Source organism: Urocampus carinirostris, chromosome 14, assembly GCF_059441175.1.
Source record: "Urocampus carinirostris isolate Australia breed hairy pipefish chromosome 14, RoL_Ucar_1.0, whole genome shotgun sequence".
Classification (NCBI taxonomy): domain Eukaryota; kingdom Metazoa; phylum Chordata; class Actinopteri; order Syngnathiformes; family Syngnathidae; genus Urocampus; species Urocampus carinirostris.
In genome coordinates this window covers 35,665,887-35,687,093 of record NC_142362.1, presented here as the reverse complement: position 1 = coordinate 35,687,093, position 21,207 = coordinate 35,665,887, and the positions used below count along the sequence as shown (strand labels likewise).

The 21,207-nt window shown below is 42.3% G+C and overlaps 1 protein-coding gene across 4 annotated transcripts in view; it reads right to left on the bottom strand.

Annotated features, from left to right (window-relative positions):
* Positions 1-21,207, bottom strand: part of dgkg (diacylglycerol kinase, gamma) — a 158,470-nt gene that overhangs the window by 22,698 nt on the left and 114,565 nt on the right. For all 4 annotated transcript variants that reach the window (XM_088352146.1, XM_088352149.1, XM_088352148.1 and 1 more), the window contains 2 exons: positions 19,361-19,451; positions 18,372-18,573 (listed from right to left, as the gene is read on the bottom strand). In XM_088352146.1, coding sequence (XP_088208272.1) covers positions 18,372-18,573; positions 19,361-19,451 — 293 coding nt within the window. The remainder of the gene's footprint in view (positions 1-18,371; positions 18,574-19,360; positions 19,452-21,207) is intronic.

The following is a 21,207-nucleotide window of genomic DNA, read 5'->3' as shown; positions in this document are numbered from 1 at the left end:
TCTCCCCGTTCCTGCGTGTTCGGAGGAGGGAGCGGGGTTGCCCCAATCGTGAGCGTCGAACCATTCCGGGGCGTGAGGTTGTAATTTTTTCTTTTTTGGGACCTCGGGAGCTGTCCCTTAAGAGGGGGGCTCTGTCACGGTCGCCTTGGTGACCAGTCTGCCCCGCCCCCTGGGCAACAGCTGAAAGCAATTCCACTAATGGTGGGTCTGTATTTAAGGCTGCATGGTGGGCTCTGCGGTTGCGGGTTCATTACTACTCATTATTCACAATCCCGGTCTGTTATGCCTTGTCCTGTTTTAGTCTGTTATGCCTTGTCCTGTTGAGTTCGTGCCGGAGGAACTCTATATTGTTCTGTTTTGCCTCGGAGTATTGGGCGACTTTTATTTTATTAAATAAAACCTATGGATCGTCAACGCATTTGAGTTCTCCCTTCATGCCTCCTGCCTCCGTTCTGGTCCGGTCACCTTCCACGCCACCACGTCTCGTGACAGTCAGGTGCGGGTTCATTGTATACAAACTTTTTTCCCCATTCAAAAATGTATTAGGTACAGTTTATATTCCAAAAATATGCCAGGAATTTTAGTTAGTGTTGGGAATGATGCATTACAAAGTAAGGCTTTCCTTAGAACGCCATTTCTTTTCCTGGTCACTAGTACTGTAACAAATTTTTGATAACATTTCGTAATTTAACTGTCTTTTCAACATGGTGCGTAACATCTCTCATTAGCCGTACCGCTTATCCTCATTAGGGTCGCGGGGGGGCTGGAGCCCATCCCAGCCATCTCTGGGCAGTGGGCAGGGGACACCCTGAACTGGTTGCCAGCCAATCGCAGGGCACACAGGGACAGACAACTCATTCGCTCATTCACACCTAGGGACAATTTGGACCGGCCAATTCACCTGAAATGCATGTTTTTGGAACGTGGGAGGAAACCGGAGTGCCCGGAGGAAACCCACGCAAGCACGGGGAGAACATACAAACTCCGCACAGGAAGTCTGGAGCTGGATTTGAACCCACGACAGGTTCCCATGACATGAACTGTGCCGCACAAGCGCTAACCACTGCGCCGCCGTGCTGCCCTGGTGCGTTACAATGTCTTGCAATTTGATGGTTCTTTCTCTGCTCACAAAATAATGTCCAGCTCTCAATCAGCCAGCAACACAAGGCTGAATACAACTGAAAAGGGTAGGCGTGTACCTACAAAATATAACTGAGGACATTTTTGAGTGGTTGAAGTGATGGAAGACAACAGACAAAATGGATATTGAGTGTCTCGGCTAAGGGTAAGTTTGCAAGCTCTCAGGATTGCACAAGCCAAGAAATATGAAGGATTTGCTGCTTCCACGGGTTGGTGTGCACATTTTCTTGTATTTATTTTATTATGTGGCTAATTTTAAACAATTATAGGGGGTCGGTTTTGAAGTGAGAGTATACGGTAATTTGTAACTAAATGGTTAATTTTAGAGTAACGCGGTACTGTTGGGTGGCAGTACTCTGGGGGTTAACACTAATTTCTGGTTTTCAGTAACACGCCCAACACTGGGCGTGATGTAGAACCGCCGCGCTCCATGTTCTCGCATCGGCTGCACTTTGCGAGCGGCCATCAAACGGCATAAGTGAGGTAGGGCTAAGAATAGATGAGAACAGCCTCTTACATAATGCCAGCATGCAGCAATGCATCCTGGGACAGGATGGCATTTGCTTTGCCAAGTCGCTGAGAATCGGCTGCTCGTTGTATTTTTAAATTACAGCATGATAAACAAACTGACTAACAAACATACATTATGTTTTACATGTTCTTTGCATATTAATTTAAAAATGACTATTCATAAAAAAATAAATACCTCATTTACTCGCGTGTAGCACGCACTAGTTTATAATGAGCACATTTATTTTTTTGATGATGAATTTGTTTAACTTTTTCTCAGCTCAAACTAAGCATTGTAGGTCACAAACACTATGTGGAGATCTATAACTGTATTTGAATCCGGGATCACGGCGATGAGAGTGCCGTTTTTAAAAAGAAGTGCGCATTATGTATGAATAAATACGGTATTTGTTTAGAGATGTCACTGTCTAAAAATAAGTAAATAATTGACGAGTGCAGTCCACTTAGTTTTAAAGCTAAAAATAATCTAAAACTTATCGGACATGCCAGAATTCTTTAGCTTCTTGTGCATGAAAAGTTTTAGCACTTATGGAAGGGCCGAATAAAAATTGACCTACAAGCCAAAGGCAGGATTGATTGAATTTTGAACATTTTTTAAATAACGCATTTCGTCTAGTGCAGGGGTCACCAACCTTTTTGAAGCTGAGAGCTACTTTTTTTTACTTATTGGTTGATATACATTTTTTAAATAACAAAGTGTGTTAACAATATTTTGTAACTATGTTATTACCATCTATTCATGCATTAACTTTTGCTTAACAAGGGTCGGGTTGCAGCAGGGAAGCTCCGATCTTCCCATTTCAAGCCACTTCATTGAGCTCATCTGACTGGATCTCGGGGTTTTCTCAGGGTAACATAGAGACGTAGTCTCTCCAGTGTGTCCTAAGACATCCCTTGGGGCCCTTGTGGGTGGGACATCCTTATCAGATGCCTGAGCCAACACAGCTGGCTCCTCTGAACGTGGAGTAGAAGTGGCTCTACAATGAGTCCATCTCGTAAGACCGAGCTTCTCACCCTATCTCTAACGGAGAGCCCTGCCACCCTGCTAAGGAAACTCATTTCAGTCACTGGTATCTGAGACCTTGTTCTTTTGGTCTTGACCCACAGTTTGTGACGATAAGTAAAGGTCGGAATTTAGATCGACCGGTAAATCAGCTCCTTCTTCTCCACGACAGACCAATACAGGAACACATGACAGCAGACGCTGCACTAATTTATCTGTCGAATTTCTGTCTCATTATACCCTTGCTGGTGAATAAGTCCTCAGGATACTTGAACTCCTCGACTTAGGGCAGGATCTCATCCCCAACCTGGAGAGGGCATGGCTGAGAACCATTGTCACGGACGCTGAGGTGATGATCCCTATCCCGGTGGCTTCGCACTCGATTGCGAACAGCTCTACTGAGGGTTAAAGATCACTGCCTGAGGAAGCCAACAGCACCACATCAACTGCAAAAACGCAGTGATGCAATTCTGAGTACCCCAAACCAGACCGCTTCAACAACAAGACAGTGCCTAGAAATACTATCCATAAAAAGTTATGAACAGAATCTCTGACAAATGGCAGCCCTGGCGAAGTAATTACCAGGTTGTTATGATTAGACATTAAGTCAACTACTTAAACATAGTTTCAGTTAGAAATCAAATTTACTAAAATAAAAAAACACTGAAGGCAACATCATGGTAATTATAGTCTGCTTTTTTTGTTCTGTGAGAACAAAACAAATTGCCAGTTCTGGATGCAACAACCTAAAATAGCCTTAGATGCTGTGGCTCCCAGCATGAGCGTTGTCAGGCACAGTGGGCGAGAGAATATTGTCGACAGACCCATGATGAGACAAAAATATATCCGCTATAGAGTCTGATAATTGTCGTTTTTCTCCATATGTCAGTTAAAATCAGAACAAAAATCTATAAATGTAGGTGCCTTTTGAAAAAATATTACAGTAAAAGTGTGATGAGTTTTTATCATTTTATTTGTAAAATTATGTTTGTAATACATCATGCTGGGGAAAAGAAAAGTCTGTCCCATATTGCTGATTTTAAACTAAAAGTGATAAAGGCAGCTGAAGAAACAAAAATCCAAGTGCAACAAGAAAGTTTTTGTAAATGAAAACAGTGTTGGACTGAAAAGGAAACGTCACTGGAAATTGCACCTACAGTCAAACGTGCAAACAGCTGAGTAAACTGAAATAGCAAGCGATGGAAAAGATCTTATATAATTGCAGACCATTTACCACTTACCCTTTTCGAGTGGTTTGAAGTCCAGAGACCAAATGGATATAGAATGTCTCGGCTAAGTTTCTGTTTGCGAGCTCTCAAGATAGAACAAGCCAATAAATATGATTCCACAGGTAGTTGTACACTTTTTTCCTTCAGTAGTGTCCATTTTAAAGCAGTGCTAGGGGGTTTGTATATTTGTAATGTGGGCTTATATGTGAGTATTTACAATAACGTGTAACTAGATAGTTAAGGTAGTAGCTTTTGGTGTCATTCCTCAGATAGTAACTGAATTACTTTTTAAATGAAGTAACCAGTAGTGCCCAACACTTCATACACATGTACACTGTAAACGTACTCCAAAAATCTGGACTGAATTTGCTTCTATTCGTGTAAATAAAAAACTGTGCACTTTTATGCAAACCTTAACCTATACATATATTATGTAATTCCATGTTATTTGTTAACAATAACTTCCCATTTATAACAGTAAATCAAACAACACACACATCCAGTTTTTATGTCAGCTCAAAATGCAGCTTACACTCGTTGCCCAATCATCACGCCCCGTTTTATTTATGTTCATCAATTGGCTGCAAGAAGATGCGGAAATTCAATCTGGGCGCAGAGAGGAAGTAAACAAGGGAGGTAGTGATGGCACACTGATAAACGGTGAGGAGTGAGCTAACTGCTGTGGGAAGAACATGCACGAAATTCTTCTCCTGTTAGCCCTGTGCTCCTAAGAACAGGTTGGGCGGATCGCTCCAAATAATTATATTATCAATACTAAGCAAGTACTTGGATCGGATAGATACTATTGTCCTTGGATCGATACGTCATTCCTCAACCACTTTCCCCAAAGCGGTGCTTCTCTGTGAAAATAGCGCAGCCCTTCTCTTTCTTAGCCAGCGCCCTTGGCGATGCTCTAAATTTATTCCTGAGTGTGTGACTGACAGCACAGTTTTAGCAATTCTCCCTACTTGGCCTGCTGCTGAATCCTGCCTTCCAGGCAGAAGAGAGGGTCATATCCGTTCGCCCACAGCTACAAGCTCAAAATGACACAGGAAAAAACAGGAAGCGCAGCAGCGTGTGTACATTTTTTACAACTACCAAAAGGACAATGCCAGGTATCATATGTGTGGTACCATGGTCTACTATTGCGACACCACAAATATACATAAACACATGAAAACAATTCTCCCTGCAGAGTGCCAAGTTTCAAACAAAAATGTAAACATGTTGCTTTTACTGAAAAAAAACCCCACCAACAACAACTGGCAATCCATTATCATTATGGCAACAGAGTCACTGAGCGACAATTTGTCAGGGCAGACCAGAACAGAGCAGGAGACCCCAGAGCGTTCGTTACAAGTCTTTTATTTGGGGAAGCGTACAGGGTTAGCGGGAGACGCGATGACCGTCGAACGTCAGCAGCAGCAACGCCGTGAAGACAACTTCGGAAGATATAGCCAATCGTAGCGTGGGATGGAGGCAGGTCGAGTTTACCAGGACTGGAGAGAAGATCGTAGCGTTGGACGGAAGCAGGTCGAGTTTACCGGGACTGAAGAGAAGATCGTAGCGTGGGACGGAAGCAGGTCGGATCGGAGGCAGAATCAGGTAAACAAGAAGGCACATGTAATCGGGAGAGTCATACGGGGTACAGAAGTAATCCTCCGACGAAGAGGTCTCCGCGTAGCATGCTTAACAAGGGAACATGAACCAATCAGGAAGCGCATTCCAGCGCGCCAGATGATTACCCCAGGTGGCTCCACTTAGGTAATCATGACAGAACCCCCCCCCCCTCAAGGGACGGCTCCAGAAGTCCCCCAGGAAAAAAAATAAACCCAAGACACGTCACAGGGAAACACAGGTAATCCAGGAGAGTCAACTCAAGACGGGCAGAATCAGACAGGACAGGCAGAATCAGAACCGGCAAAAACAGGACAAGCAGAATCAGAACCGGCAAACAGAGCAGGCAGAAAGGACAGAATCAGAACAGGCAGAATCAGGACCAGCAGCGGAGTCGGACTGGCAGGCTGGAGAGTCGGACAGGCAGGCCGGGGAGTCGGACAGGCAGGCAGGGGAGTCATTGCGCAGTCATAAGGCCGATGGGGTGGCAGGGAAGAGGCCTTAGCTTTACTGAAGACCTCCCGTAGGTGGTTGTAACAAACTGGGACCTTGGACAGATTGGGTGAAGCCCTTGTGGAAGTAGAGTGACCCGGGTCAGGAGCGGCTCGCAGACAGGTTTGGTGACAGTCCATGCCCCATTCCAGTATCGACCCAGTGTGCCAGTCGAAATGGGGGTTGTGTTGGACCAACCATGGATGACCCAGAACGAGGGGTTGGCTCGGGGAGTGAAGTAAATGGAATCGGATCTTCTCTCGGTGATTTCCAGACAACTGTAATTCTATGGGTTCAGTTATTTGAGACACGGTGCCTAACAGGTGACCATCTAAAGCCCGAGCTGATACTGGATTATGAAAAAAAATAGAATTGAATTGTCTTTACGGGTCTAGCGTCTTTGGGAGCAGATACAAGGACTGAGTTCAATCGGACGCCCCTTACGTCCGACGAGCGTTGGCCTTTTACCGGACAGGTGGCCACGCGATGTCCCTTGCCACCGCAGTATAAACATAATTGATTAACAAACCTTCGCTGGCGTTCCTCGGGGGAAAGAGAGACCCGGTCCACCTCCATCCTTTCTTCGATGGGGATGACCGGGACCTGGTCCACATCCATCCTTTCTACGATGGGGCTGAACGGAACCCGGGGGCTCGGTACATTATTAGCTTCTTGAACTTGCCTGGTGACGGACTGGCTGGGACCCTCCCACTCTCGGCGTCTCGCCTGAACTCTACGGTCGATCCGGGCGGTCAAGTCAATAGCTTCGTCAAGTGTTGCCGGAGGAGCGTGGGAGACTAATTCATCCTTGAGATAACCGGACAAACTGTGGAGGTAGGCGTCGACCAGCGCCTCTTCATTCCAATCACTTTGTGCTGCTAGCGTACGAAAGTCGACAGCATAGTCGGCAATGGAACGTCTCCCCTGGCGGATGTTCATGATCGAACGGGCGGCGTCGACCGATGAGGAACCAGAGTCAAAGACCTTAATCAGCTCTTGAGCCAAGAGGTTGAATGATTTGCACGCCGTAGCACCTCTCTCGTAGGCGGCCATTCCCCAAAGACGCGTTCTTCCCGTGAGGTGATTAATGGCAAACGCTACCTTAGCTGCTTCCGTAGCAAAATTGCGGGGCTGGAGATCAAATATTAATCTACAATTTACTATGAATGGGCGGATCTGAGCGGGATCTCCCCCAAACTTTTCTGGCGCGCCCACTCGCGGCTCAGCGAATCCTGCGCTGAATGAACTGGGAAAGGCCGAAGGTGGCCTGTCAGTGTTGGGCGCCGATGAAGTGGCTTGATGGGTCATTACTTTGGAGAGATAGGACCAGTCCCGACCTAACTGATCCCACTCGAGCCGTAACTGACTCACTTGCTTAGCCAATTTCGCAACGTCGGAAATGACTTGCCGAACTGCACATTCTAAAGGGGGATTGGGCTGCTGGTTCTGGCTTTCATAGTCGTCAGGGGGCAGATGTACGAACGCAGGGTCCATTCTGGTCGGAGGATTCTGTCAGGGCGGACCAGAACAGAGCAGGAGACCCCAGAGCGTTCGTTACAAGTCTTTTATTTGGGGAAGCGTACAGGGCTAGCGGGAGACGCGATGACCGTCGAACGTCAGCAGCAGCAACGCCGTGAAGACAACTTCGGAAGACATAGCCAATCGTAGCGTGGGACGGAGGCAGGTCGAGTTTACCAGGACTGGAGAGAAGATCGTAGCGTTGGACGGAAGCAGGTCGAGTTTACCGGGACTGAAGAGAAGATCGTAGCGTGGGACGGAAGCAGGTCGGATCGGAGGCAGGCAGGCAGAATCAGGTAAACAAGAAGGCACATGTAATCGGGAGAGTCATACGGGGTACAGAAGTAATCCTCCGACGAAGAGGTCTCCGCGTAGCATGCTTAACAAGGGAACATGAACCAATCAGGAAGCGCATTCCAGCGCGCCAGATGATTACCCCAGGTGGCTCCACTTAGGTAATCATGACACAATTGACACTTTATTCGCGTCACTTAATTTCTAAGATATTGTGCAATGAAAGGAATCACAGTTATCTAATTAACATTCTAATACAGTATTTGTATTGTCGCAACATTGCTGCTTTTTTGGTTTGACTCTTTTATATTTTGTTCAAAACAGGTGTAATAGAAATATTTCTTTTTTCATATATACATTTTTGATGCTTGGAATGTAGTTTAATAAAAACTGAGAACTTTTAGTGGTTAAAGTTTGATTGTTCAATGATGATAAGATTTCCAAGCAAAACATATCGGTATCGGATCAGTAGCGATCGGCACTATCAAGTATCTTCTTTGATCTGATCGATACCAAGACTTTGAAACGTAGCCGAGAAGGTACCAAAGAGTCAGCTATTCTCTTATTCTCAGAGTAATGTTTCGTTTACTCTTTTAGTAAGGACCTTTTTGCATGTAACCTCCAGTTGCACTGACACTACGGCATGCCTGGTGCAAATATTTGAGGTGGTAGAAAGCACACATAGGCTACGTACAATTAACTGCCAGTGCCAGGGTTTAAATTTGCAAATATGTTCATATGGTATCCAATATTAAGTGCTCTTGATGTGCAAGAGAGAAAGAGTATCATAGACGCAATGATTCCCATTTTTAAATATATGTAGTTTATGATATATATCATCTATGTGTAGCAACATTATTTTCAATGCAAATGTAATGTTTGTAATGAGGTATTCTACATTAAACAATACGTATGTGTATTTGTTGATACAATTCAATTACATTTTGTTACACTAATAAATTACATTAGGCAATTTGTGGGCAACCGTTACACTGATGTGGTCTCAGTAAAAATTAGTTTGACTCCCTTGCGTGAAAAAGACACATACAAATTTTTAATCCTGTCTACAGCCATTACTTTCACAGAATGGTTTGGGTTCCTCTTTGCCCAGTGCCCTGCACCTTTAATGACATTTGGTTAAGTTGTTCTACTAATTAGCTAAGAGATAGCAAAGAATACCTGATCTTCCTTGAAGGGACTGAGTGACGTCCCCTCAAGCAGAGTTAACTTGCCGTTTCAAACGTCAATACAAGTAAAAATCCCCCATGGCATTTTGGTAAATATGCACAGGAGATTATTATTTGGTTGGTTGGCAATCCTTTATAGATATTCCCAAATTCTTAAACGAGAGAGAGAGAGAGAGAGAAAGAGAGAGAGAATTCCTATTATTTTTACGGATTCGGCATTTTTAAGACAGCCTGTCTCGTCTTCAACTTCCTCAGTTGTTATGTCATGTGAAGAGCACTGCGTGTATGCTAGTCACCATATTATTTTACGTGTTCATTAGTTAAAGCGGTTCTGAGTGTTTTAAGTTTAGGTAGTAGGAAATGTCTGGGAGTTGTGTTGCATGCGGGTGCAGTAATGGTGCAACAAAGGGCAGGCATCCAAAACTGTCAAGAAAACACTGAAAACTGTGGTAGGGTGGTGTATTTTGTCAGTCAAACAGCGGGGCGGGCACATGAATCAGTATGGCACAGCGACAGCGAGCTTTTGGCGGCTTTACATTGAAAATACGTTCATCAATTAAATCTGACTTTTAGGAAATTCAGAAGAGCGCAAAGAAATGGTGATCACCAGCGAGTGGTCCGTGGATTGTTATCGGGTCCATTAGAAGACTGGGCCAGCGTCCAGAATAAAAAAAAGTTTGTCGGGGCTTCAGGTCCTGTCTACTGCGGCTGGGCCACATAACAAGTCCCACAAGCCACCTGTGCCAGATCGGTATCCAACCAACACCACATCTATTACGTATGAAACCGATAGCTTGGAGCTACATTCAGAATAATTGTATTTTAATGATCACAGCAGCCTGGCTCAATCCGAGGGTACCAAATACTAGCGTGCAGCTAACGAACCACTCTCTAAATGGCTTTCTTACACTGAAAATAGAAGCCCTCCAATTTCATTATACTCTTGTATAAAGACAATTAAGAACATTCATTCAACTGCAATTCTTTGTTCTTTTTTTTCTTTTGTAAATCTATAGTTGTTATTTTGTTACAGCCGTATACTCAGTAAGAACAGCATCTCGGGGGGAGGTTTTAACCTTGGGGGCTTTGATTTGGATTTTCGCAGGTTGTTTGGTCTGCATTGACTGTGATAACCGAGTGATTAGTGTACCTTTAAGGACGTTCAAGACGCCAAAAAACGTCGTGATCATCCAGCATAACAGTTTCATCTCAGCTTTGTCCGGAAATAACAAGACGAGACAAAAGCGGTGCAGACACAAACGCCGCGGGCTTTTCGCAAAGCACTTCAAGTGGCTCTAGAAGATTACATTAACTCCAGCAAATGGATTTAAAAACTTCACTTTACTGCAACAGAAAATGCTACTGCCAGAAGCAATTAAGTGTCTTTACACATCCATGCACACAGAGTTCTGCACATAGAGGTACATGATGATTCCTGCTCACAAATTGCATTGACAGTAAAAGATAAACAAATGAATAGCAATTGTCAGATTCCTGCGCAACCTGTAATGTCCATTACAAAATACACCATTAATTGTGGTGATACCTGAAGACTGTTCTTCTCTTAAAACTCAAGTGCAAATGTATACTTCCACTTACTGTCTTAATTTATCCCCAACACTGATTCTGTCACTTTGATTGCAGCACTTAAAAGGGCCTGCAGAATCAGGACAATAATGTAACTCAAACTATATTTGCAAATAGAGGAGACCAAAACAATGATTGTATCTGCAGATTAAAGAAAAATCTAATCATACAGTAGTCTAAGATTTTATACCTTGACTATACATGAGGAAAAAATACAATATTTTTTATTATAAATCAAAAATCATTTAATAAAATGATTATTTACAATATTTTTTCCTCATATGCTTTTATAAATAAAATGCAGGCAGACATCTACACTTAAGGATTTTATTTTATTTTGTATTTGTTCATCAATTAATTATTTCAATTAAATGTTTTTGTAATATTTGGAATAAAAGACAAGCAATATATAGTGGCCCTCTTTTAAGCACTAAATCTTAAATTCTTTTTTTACACATTTGGGAAGACCAGGTTGAGAGTACCATGGGACATGTTAACAAAGTTTTGGAACTGTCAAATGAGTATGAAATTACCTGTAGCATCAAATAACAGGTATTTTAGGTTAACAAATAAACATGACTTGACTTAATTATAGTCCGTAGTTTGCAATAGTCTGTGGTCAGTGCAGCCCCTGAGTATTCATGTGATTAAGGGCTATACAAATAAACATGACTTGACTTGACTTGATAAATATTGTGATAAACAAAATAATAACATTAAAAGAAATAAAACACTGGGGACAAGAGTGGCACCAATAAAACATTTGTTTTCTATGAGTAGCACTTTTTTACCGTCATATAAATTGTCATTATATTTATACGCTTTTCGTTAGGTGGGATGAATTAAAAGCTTGGCGGGCTTCATGTGGTCCGCGGGCCGTAGTTTACCACACTCTGAACTGTGTATTTCTTTAACCAACCACAGTTAAATTCCAGCTAACGCAGCCTCCCAATGCGGAGTTTGCATGTTGAACCCGCGCCTGCGTGGGTTTTCTCTGGGCACTCCGGTTTCCTCCCACATTCAAAATAGCATGCGTTTCACATTAGGTCCAAATTGTCCCTAGGTGTAAATTAGCGAGTGAGTTGTACGTCTCTGTGTGCCTTGCAACTGGCTGGCAACCAGTTCAGGAAAGAGGTTGACTGATTATCAGGCAGGGCTATTATCGGCATCGATATTTGGGAATTTGGCATATATTGGTATCGGCATAGGCATTTTTTTCATTCAACGAGACGACCATTAAGTCTCATGCAGCTGAGACTCCCTCTCTTTCTCGTACTCTTCCCCTCCTCCCTCCTGCTACCCACCCCATGACTTCTGATTGGATAAGTGAATCGGGCAGAGCCAGTGAAGCAGGAGAGAGAGCGCAGAAGCTTAGCTAACCTGACCCGACATGTCTGGATCCATGATAAAAAAAAGGTGTTTGCGATTGAGGGACCCCTAAAAAGTGTAGTTAACTTGTTTTAGGGCCTGGTCACAGAGCCGTTTGCGGCTGAATCACGGCCAGACGCTATTGGACGCTTTGAGATCGCCTTACAGACGAGATACAGCAGTGCTTAACACGCGGTCGGAAATTCGCGGAAGTTTTGCGCTGCTCAATACTTTAGAGCACGGGTACACAGCCTTTCACGGGCGCATCGAGGCTGAATCACGGCCAGAAATTTATGGCCGTGAAGCAGACGCTGTAGGGCGCTGTTGAACGCTTTGAGACCGCCATATAGACGAGATACAGCAGTGCTTTACTCGCGGTCGGAAATTCACACGCGGTTGGCCGCGCGAAAAAGTTTTGAGCTGCTCAAAACTTTGAGCACGTGTTAACCGCGGGCGGCACACGAGGTAATGACGCGGAAATGACGCGGAACGACGTGCTCTGGCCGCGGCCAGGGCGTGATTACACATGGGTAGGACGGGAAATTTCAGCGGGTAATCGTGGGTGGAGCATGGTAATAGCATGTTCTGCGCCTGTATCGCGGTGTTATTACGTGGTTGCGTAGGAGTCAGATTTGGGCACAACACCGGCTCGGGAGCTTTTATACCCGTGGTCCACACGGGAAAATGACGCGGAAATGACGCGTTGAGGAAGCGGAACAGTCGCCGGCGTCTGTTTTGCGGGCATACCACCGATGAACAGCGGGTTGGCCAATTTTGCGCATTTTCCATCGCGGGCAACCACGGGCAAAAAAAACCCGCAAAATTTTACCCGTGATACAGACGCAAACGGCTGTGTGACTGGGCCCTTAGAGAGGTACGTTCAGGTGGAGACACATGAATTAGCTCTTATCATAACATCAGTTCATCAATCAAGTGTGTGTGTTTGTGATTGAGAGAGAGCATAAAAATCACATTAAAACTAAAGGTGAAGTGATGAGCTTTTGTTAAACATTATTTGGTCAATCTGGCTTCAAAACAGGAGTGCCCACACTTTTCAATTTGCAAACTCCGATGAAATTTTATTGCACTTTTTTAAAGTTGATTTAGGTAATGTTGTTTGAATTTTATTTTATTTATTTCGGTTATTGTAAAAGGTTTCAGGGAGCTTTTTAAGTTTTTATGTACCGTATTTTTTGCACTATAAGGCGCACCTAAAAGCCTTTATTTTTTTCAAAAGCTGACCATGCGCCTTATAATACAGTGTGCCTTATTTATGGATCAATTTTAAAATTGCAAAGTTTTCCAACTAACTTGCAGCCGCCGACTCGATTTTCCCGTGAACGCCAAGTAGTACGCGGTGTATGCTGGGATTTATTTACCGGCGTTTCATTGGCTAACCAATGTGTCAATCATCATTTGAATCAATCACTATTGGCTAAAGTTATTCGGAGGTCAAGGGGCGGATCCTTTTTATCATTTACAGGCTGGCATTGGCTTAAACGGCAACACAAAGCCTGCAATTGGCCAAAACAACGGTGTATGCTGGGATTTATTTACCGGCGTTTCATTGGCTAACCAATGTGTCAATCATCATTTGAATTGATCACTATTGGCTAAAGTTATTCGGAGGTCAAGAGGCGGATCCTTTTTATCATTTACAGGCTGGCATTGGCTTAAACGGCAACACAAAGCCTGCAATTGGCCAAAACAACGGTGTATGCTGGGATTTATTTACCGGCGTTTCATTGGCTGACCAATGTGTCAATCATCATTTGAATCGATCACTATTGGCTAAAGTTATTCGGAGGTCAAGAGGCGGATCCTTTTTATCATTTACAGGCTGGCATTGGCTTAAACACAAAGCCTGCAATTGGCCAAAAAAAGATGAATGTTTATGGCACGTGGCTGACGGCATGGAGAAAGCATTTTTTTCTATTCTGTATTTGAAATTATTTTATTGTCCTGGATTTACTACCCTCACGGATATAAGAGGACATTGGCTGCACGTTATTATGAACACAACAACTTCGGTGAGCTACTTCGGGTTTTATATTGTCCCTGTATCTTGTTTCAGACTGAACTCGATGTTTCTGTGATAAGCGGTGCAGATAATGGATGGAATGGAGTGTCTATTTTTAAATTAAACTCAATTCCAAGTGTTTATTGTCATATGCACAGTAAAGTTGCGAGCCAAAATGAAAATAGAAACTAAGAAATGTTTGGCATTTCTTGAATCCCAAGACTTTAACCTTCCGAATGATACTTGAAATGACGCATTTAAGTGACATCGTACGGACACCGCATCCGCACGTGTCCACGACACGTATTTGCTTCTTTGCAAGCTTTGGGAATGTTAAGGGGGTAATCGGTTGGACTGAACTATCTGACTGTTTTGTCCACGTTCCCATTGTAGCGCCTTATAATCCGGTGCGTCTTATCTATGTCAAAAATTGGACCAAAAACTATTTTTTCGGGGTGCGCCCTATAACCCGGTGCGCCTTATAGTGCGGAAAATACGGTACCTTTACATGCCAAGCCTGATTTTATATTCTGCACTGTTGGTTTTTTGTTTAAGTGAAATATAGGTCATGTTAGTTAGGTTGAAATATTAATTAATTTACTGTAAAATACTTCAGAAAACTATTAAAGTTATACTTGAATAAATAATGAATATTCTTTGTTTCTTTTTGCATTATTAAAAACTAATTTTTAAGCTTTTACACCAAATGAATATCGGCTCAAAATATCGGCCTCCTCTCAATACTAATAATCAGTGTCAGTATTAGCCCTGAAAAACCCATATCGGTCGATTCCACGTTCAGGGTGCCTACTACCCGAAGATGCCTCGCATGGGCTCCATCACCCTCGTGACCCTACTGAGGATAGGCAGCGCAGGATATGGATGGATGGATGGTATGTGAACCTGTGTCCCATATTACTAAAAAGCCCCGCAACACATAGGATCTTTGAAATTTGCTTATGCCACTAGTTTCAATTATAGTTTCAGATTTGGGTGCAGCCGAAGTTTTAAGGCAAAATGTAACAAAACAGTTCAAACAATTAAAGTGTTTATTACCGTTTGCCCTTAGAAGTGGTTGTACTGTTTTACCTCAAGATTCGAGTAGTAATTATTTGTTCTCCAGGCAGTTTATAAGACATCAGTCTTAAAAATTGTTGTTATTTAAACAAAAGATATTAGTGGGAAAAAATACTGCCCCTTGGTTCCACTATTTTAAACTATTAAAGGGTGTCATTATTTTCATAATTGTTTTTTAAAATATTTGTATGAACAAAATCCAGGAAATTATACTAAACCATTACATGGTTATACTGATACATTTTATTAGCTAAGAGACATAGAAAAAAAATTGAGAAATAAACTAACGTCATGGATACTTTACTGTCATTAATGGTAGGAACACGCCAATAACGTTTTTGGCTACCCTTAGCAGCAAGAGGGCAGACAACCATGTCAGCTCCCTCTAAGTGAGGCTTATGTTCGTTAAAATACTGTAAGTACAAATTTTTCGACCTACGAGTATTTTCTCTTATTATTTAAATGTATATGTCGTTGTTGTTTTTTTTTAAAGAATGAAGTATAGTATTTTTTACAACTAGGTGGCACTAAATAATACGCAATATCCCTTGAAGTGTCTGAACATAAAACGGACGGAACTATATATGATGGAATTTTATCTTCCCCCCTTCTTGTGTTTATTTCATTTATCTATATTTTCTACTTTCACACAAATTTTCCTTTAAGGCCCCTTCACAAGGCTTCTTTTTTCCTCACGCTGAGGTTCTGATTTTTCCTTGCCCGCATGTTGTTTAAGATCAGGCGATGGTGTAATTGTAATCCTGTGCAGGCTATACAAATAAATGTGACTTGTCTATGTGACTTGACTCCTTTTTGTGTTTATTTCATTTATTTATAGTTTTGCTTTCACGTGTCACCGACTACAAAGATTGAATCAATTATCTTTTCCTAATTTGGAAAACCTCTGTAAAATTACTGAAACTAATTTCACATATAGTGATACCTCTAAATGCTGGAGTAATTTGTTCCCCGATCGTGCTCATACTTTGAATTGCTTGCCGCTTGAGCGATAAAAATAAGTAATAACCAACTAACCATCCGAGAAAAGCCTAAATAGTTATGGAAGACAGATTCATAATTACTACAAACGTGTCTAAACAGTGATTAAACATCATAATACTGTACCAGAAATAGGATAAAATTGATGACAATATAATGACCTTAAAACCCCGACTTTGGTTCAAAAAGCATCTTGTATCTCGAATTTGTGATATCTCTAGCAGCTCGTATCATTGTCGGTATTACTGTATTTTCTTTTCTTTGTACTGGAAATGGATGAAACATTTTTCATTTTTCATCCGTTTAAGAAAGAAAATACAAAAATAAAAAGATACATTATTAGGAGGGTAAGTAAGAGTACAAGTCTGCTGAGTCGTGAGCACAGTATTGTACCTCTGCTCAGCCAACCTGATGAGATAAAGGATACAACTATGTTATAAAAACAGTGTGTGCTTCTTAAAGAGGATACTTTCAGGACCATGTGGTGAAATCAGGTCAGAGCTTGAAGCAGGGTCCAGGGAAGGCTCTCACAGAAGCCACTCACAACTAATGTCTAAATTTCATTGCTATTTTTGCCTAGTGCAAGGCTAGCACAAAACGCGGTGTTACAGCACATTAGTAGGGTCAAATGCACACTGTATGCCATTACGTGCCACAACTAAGCAAGCTCAATATCAATTATGTAAGGGTATAGTAAAATACAATGCATCAGATGTGCGATTTCCATGCACCAAAGGTGTCTTGTGATTACAAAAAAGGATTTTTGCATTTAAAAATGTGATTGTACATACTGTATAAAAACAATTCTTGCGTGCGCTTGCAACAGATCCATATGTAATGTTTCCTATTGAATTTTGTGAGACTTTGGTTGGTGGACAATACAAGGGAGTCCGGTGGTATAAGAAAGCTTGATGCGGTTGAGGAAATGGTCGGACCGCTTTTTTTTGGCCACTTTTACCACAGAGGGGTGAATCAAGGAAGCAAGGTTTTGGGTGCTCTGAGGAAAGTGATGAGCAACCAGAGCATCATTACAGATGTTAAGAGAAGACTGTATGAGAGTGTGATTGTGCCGACTAAGGTGTATGGAGCAGAGACTTGGAGCCTGAATGCAGATTTGAGAAGGAAATTAAATGTTTTTGAGATGAAGTGTTTGAGGAGTATTTTAGGAGAGACAAGATTGGATAGATTGAGAAAAGAAATTGTGAGGGACAGAACTAGAGTATTAGTGCAACTGAGCAAGCGTTTGGATAAGAGAGTACTCGGTTGGTTTGGACATATGGAGAGGATGGATGAGGAGCGAATGTTGAAGAGGATCTACAGAGCAGAAGTCAATGGAAGGAGACCAAGAGGAAGGCCGCGATTGACGTGGATTGATGGTGTTATGAGTGCACTGCAGGAAAGAGGTCTAAATATAGTGGAAGCTCGAGCTCTTGTTGGTGATAAGAATGAGTGGAGAGGTGTTGTGAAAGGATAGTGCGATGTTTGGTCACGTTCTAAGGAATGGGCAGAGCACCTGTATGATGCGACAGGGGTAAACCAGTGAAAGCTGTCTGTCCCTGCTGTTGAACAGAAGAGTGTGTTGTGTCACCCTGACCCGAGTGACATGGCCGCTTTCTTGTGTCCAGTTTCCTCTGGAGGGACGAAAGCATGACCAACTTGGGTACCGAGGTGCTTAACATTTTTGGGTGTTTAGCCATTTGGGATGGCCATGGTCAAAACATTTTTGTTGTCGTGTTTTTTGCTACTTTTGCCCTTTTTTTTAAATTTTCTTTGTTTTTGTGTATGTGTTTGTCTTGCTGTCGGTCACCCCTCTCTAGGGATATGTCCAGGGTAGATAGACTGACAGACAGGCAGACAGGCAGATGGATGGATAGATAGATAGATAGATAGATAGATAGATGGATAGACAGAAAAGGTTGGGTACCACTGGTTTAAGGTACGGCTGAAGTCTATCTGAAATTGTCTTGATATTAGATTTTCAAAGAACTTCTATGTTAATGATTTTCCCTCTTGTTCGCAACAAAGGGACCATTATCCATAAAAATACTTTTCCTCTATTCAGTTGATTTTACTGTACAAATAGGCCTTCGGGTATGCTATGATAATAAAGCTTAATGAGTGCTCTGTGCTCAAGGCTAATGGCTGCAAACGCACCAAAAAGACTTAAGTGAGTCATTGAAATATTTTTGGGTGATGTTCTTCTGAGCGTAATATTGCTGTCTGTATGGCTACTTTGCAACAATGCAGTGGAGCGAACAAGACTCAAGGTTTAGATATTGCGGGACACAAAACCCATAACTGGCACTCACCTTGCATGCAAAAATTGAGCATTTTGGGGTCAGTGATGGTGCTGTTCGGGATCCGGTCCGGACCTCTTTTGCTCAAGCGGTTGTAGTTCCGCCGCCTCTTGGTCTCCCCCCACAGGTTGGAGCCTCCATGCATGCTGGGAATGTTGAGCACGGCAATTCCCTCCAATGAGGTGTTGCTCAGGTCTAATGGGATGCCGTCGCACTGAAACACATATGTAAGGCACATGTAAGTTTTTCATAAAAGTAAAGTAATCTAGCAAATTAAATAATTTATTGTATTTTCCGCTTTATAAACTGCACCGGATTATAAGGGGCAACCCCCCAAAACTTGTCTTTTTATACGCGGAACGCTCATAATTTAATTTATTGTTTCTGTGAAATAAAATGGGTGGGGGGAATGATGAGTAAATCTTTTATTCTGTTTTTACTATTAGACAGCTGCAAGAGTTTCCTGAGGTTGCTGGGATAGTTTGTTACGTTGACTATTATTGCGCACGATTGTCTGTCGTTTCGACTATTGTGCACTGTTTCACTGTCACTATTGGTCAATCGTGTTGCTGTCTTGGATTTCCACACCCCTCCGGGCTGATTTGCTTTTTGTGACCTAGTAAATTTAATAAAAAGAAAATGCTCTCTTTGCAGGTTCAAAATCCATTGATGTATTCTCTCCTTAATTGAAATGTCTACTCAACTATAAAATGATCACCTTGCTAAAACATATTATTTTTTCATGATTTTAGTTTGTTAATATGTTTTTCAGCTTTAAACATTTACAAAAATCATGTTCACATTAGAAAGTAATTTTTCTCATTATAAGTATTATTTTGTGCAGAAATTTCAAACTAAGACCATAGTACAATATCTGCTTCTGTGCTTATTTAATTTAATGGCCATATTATTGCAAAGACCAAGGTTTAGTTATATTCTCACCAATATACTTTTCCTGTGAAAATAAAATTGCATATCTTTTTAAAATCCACCTGACTCACCTCGACCTCAATGCACTCATTAAGCTTCTTGCAGGTGGCTGAGATGGTCTCTGTAGTACCGAACTCAAAATACCACAGCTTGTTCTTCATTCTAAACAGATTGAAAAAAATAGGAAAAAAATCAAACAAGGGCACATGAAGGGAAAACACTGGCCTGAAAAAATATAAGGTCACTTTTTGGTGCTGTTGACATATTGAAGCTGTCTGTTTTTGAGTCATCTGTCAGTTGACAGTTTGGGGGTAATGTGACCCAGCAGGGCAAATCCAAAGCCTTAAGCTACATAAATCCTACCATTGTGTCAAATCTACATCCTAACTGTGCACATATAACATATTCAGTGAGTTCAACAAGGACATGGCACATAAAACATTGCAATCGCTGCTAAGGGCAACCGTCATTCAAAGCAACCAACAAGGCTGCGGAAGTGGCGCTGCCCAAAAGCGCAAAGGACATGTCAAAATGGATATGATGGTGTCTCACATCAACATTATGAAGCTCAACACTTTTAAAGTAGGAATGTGCACACAAAAAAAACTGACAGTTTATATATTTTCAAAATACATTCATTAGCCAGCGTATGGCAAAATATTTTTAACAAAGAGGAAATACTTTCCAAAAGCTGATGTAGATAAATAATAAATAAAATAATAAAATTTAAAAACGCTATTATTAAACTATTTATGGATCCCATAACCAGGGTTGGGTAGGGTTACTTTAACTTGATTTCAATTACTTTTGGATTATTACAATACCAAATATGCTAATAAAAGACAAAAAAAACTAAATATGAATAAAATTATGACTCACAACACGTGGTAAGCTTTCTCTCCTGGCTTTGATCTCTTTGATCTCCGGCAAAACTAACATAAAATGCGACAGAAACAAAATGAAAATAAATCCAAATAGCTTGCCAACATCATTTTTGCCGTTCCATGTATTTTGTTACTACCCAAGCATGCACAAAATTTTGTAATTTTAACGGTTTTCTCTAGCATCGCATCTCCATGGCCTAGATTTTTCTTTCCAACTTTGCTGTGACTTTCAAGCGTAGAAGAAGATGGAAGTAACCAGCAGTTGCATGAGTCAGATTTTTTCTTTTACTGCAATGTTTCTTTTTCCTCCTCAGAGGGGTTTGTCTTGCAAGTACGGCTGTGGTTGGCGCTATATTGGCCATGACTGGCCATGACCAGACAGCTCCAAGATACTTACAATCGGAGACAGTATTGTAATGTTTGCGGTGATGACTTGGGGGTTGTTCATCATTATTTTTTTTTGTGTGTGCTGATCTCTAGTCCATACTGGGTTAGTGTCACGATCATGTCAGTTGCCCGCTGGTTGCCCTCACCTGCACTCACTCTTTCAGCCCCAGCTGCCATTCGTTTCCGAATTATCCCGCTCCCTATTTAAGCGCATTCTTTCTGGTCACTCTTTGTCAGTCCGTCAGCGAACCTCAGCACATGCAAGGCAAGCACTTTTGACTTTAGCTCCCGTTTTGATTCCCACCTGTCCCTGCACCCTGCGACCTGTCCACCCACCTCGTCTTCCTGCCTGATTCCTTTCCCTGATTCCTGCTATCGACCCCCTGCCCTGGCTTCTCGATCGTCTCCGGTTCCCTGACGTGCTTCCGATCCCCGATCACGCTTCGGTCTCCTAACCTGGCTACCCGACTTGTTCCGATCCCCGACCACGCTCTGTTCTCTGTCCCAGCTACCCGACTTGGTCCGATCCGCGATAACGCTCTGCTCTCCGGCATCGGCTGTCCGACTCGCCACCTGTCACCGGCCGCGAGGGATTCTTGTTCCACCTGCCCAGCAAGCACCAGATCGCTGTTTATTTCCTCTTTCCC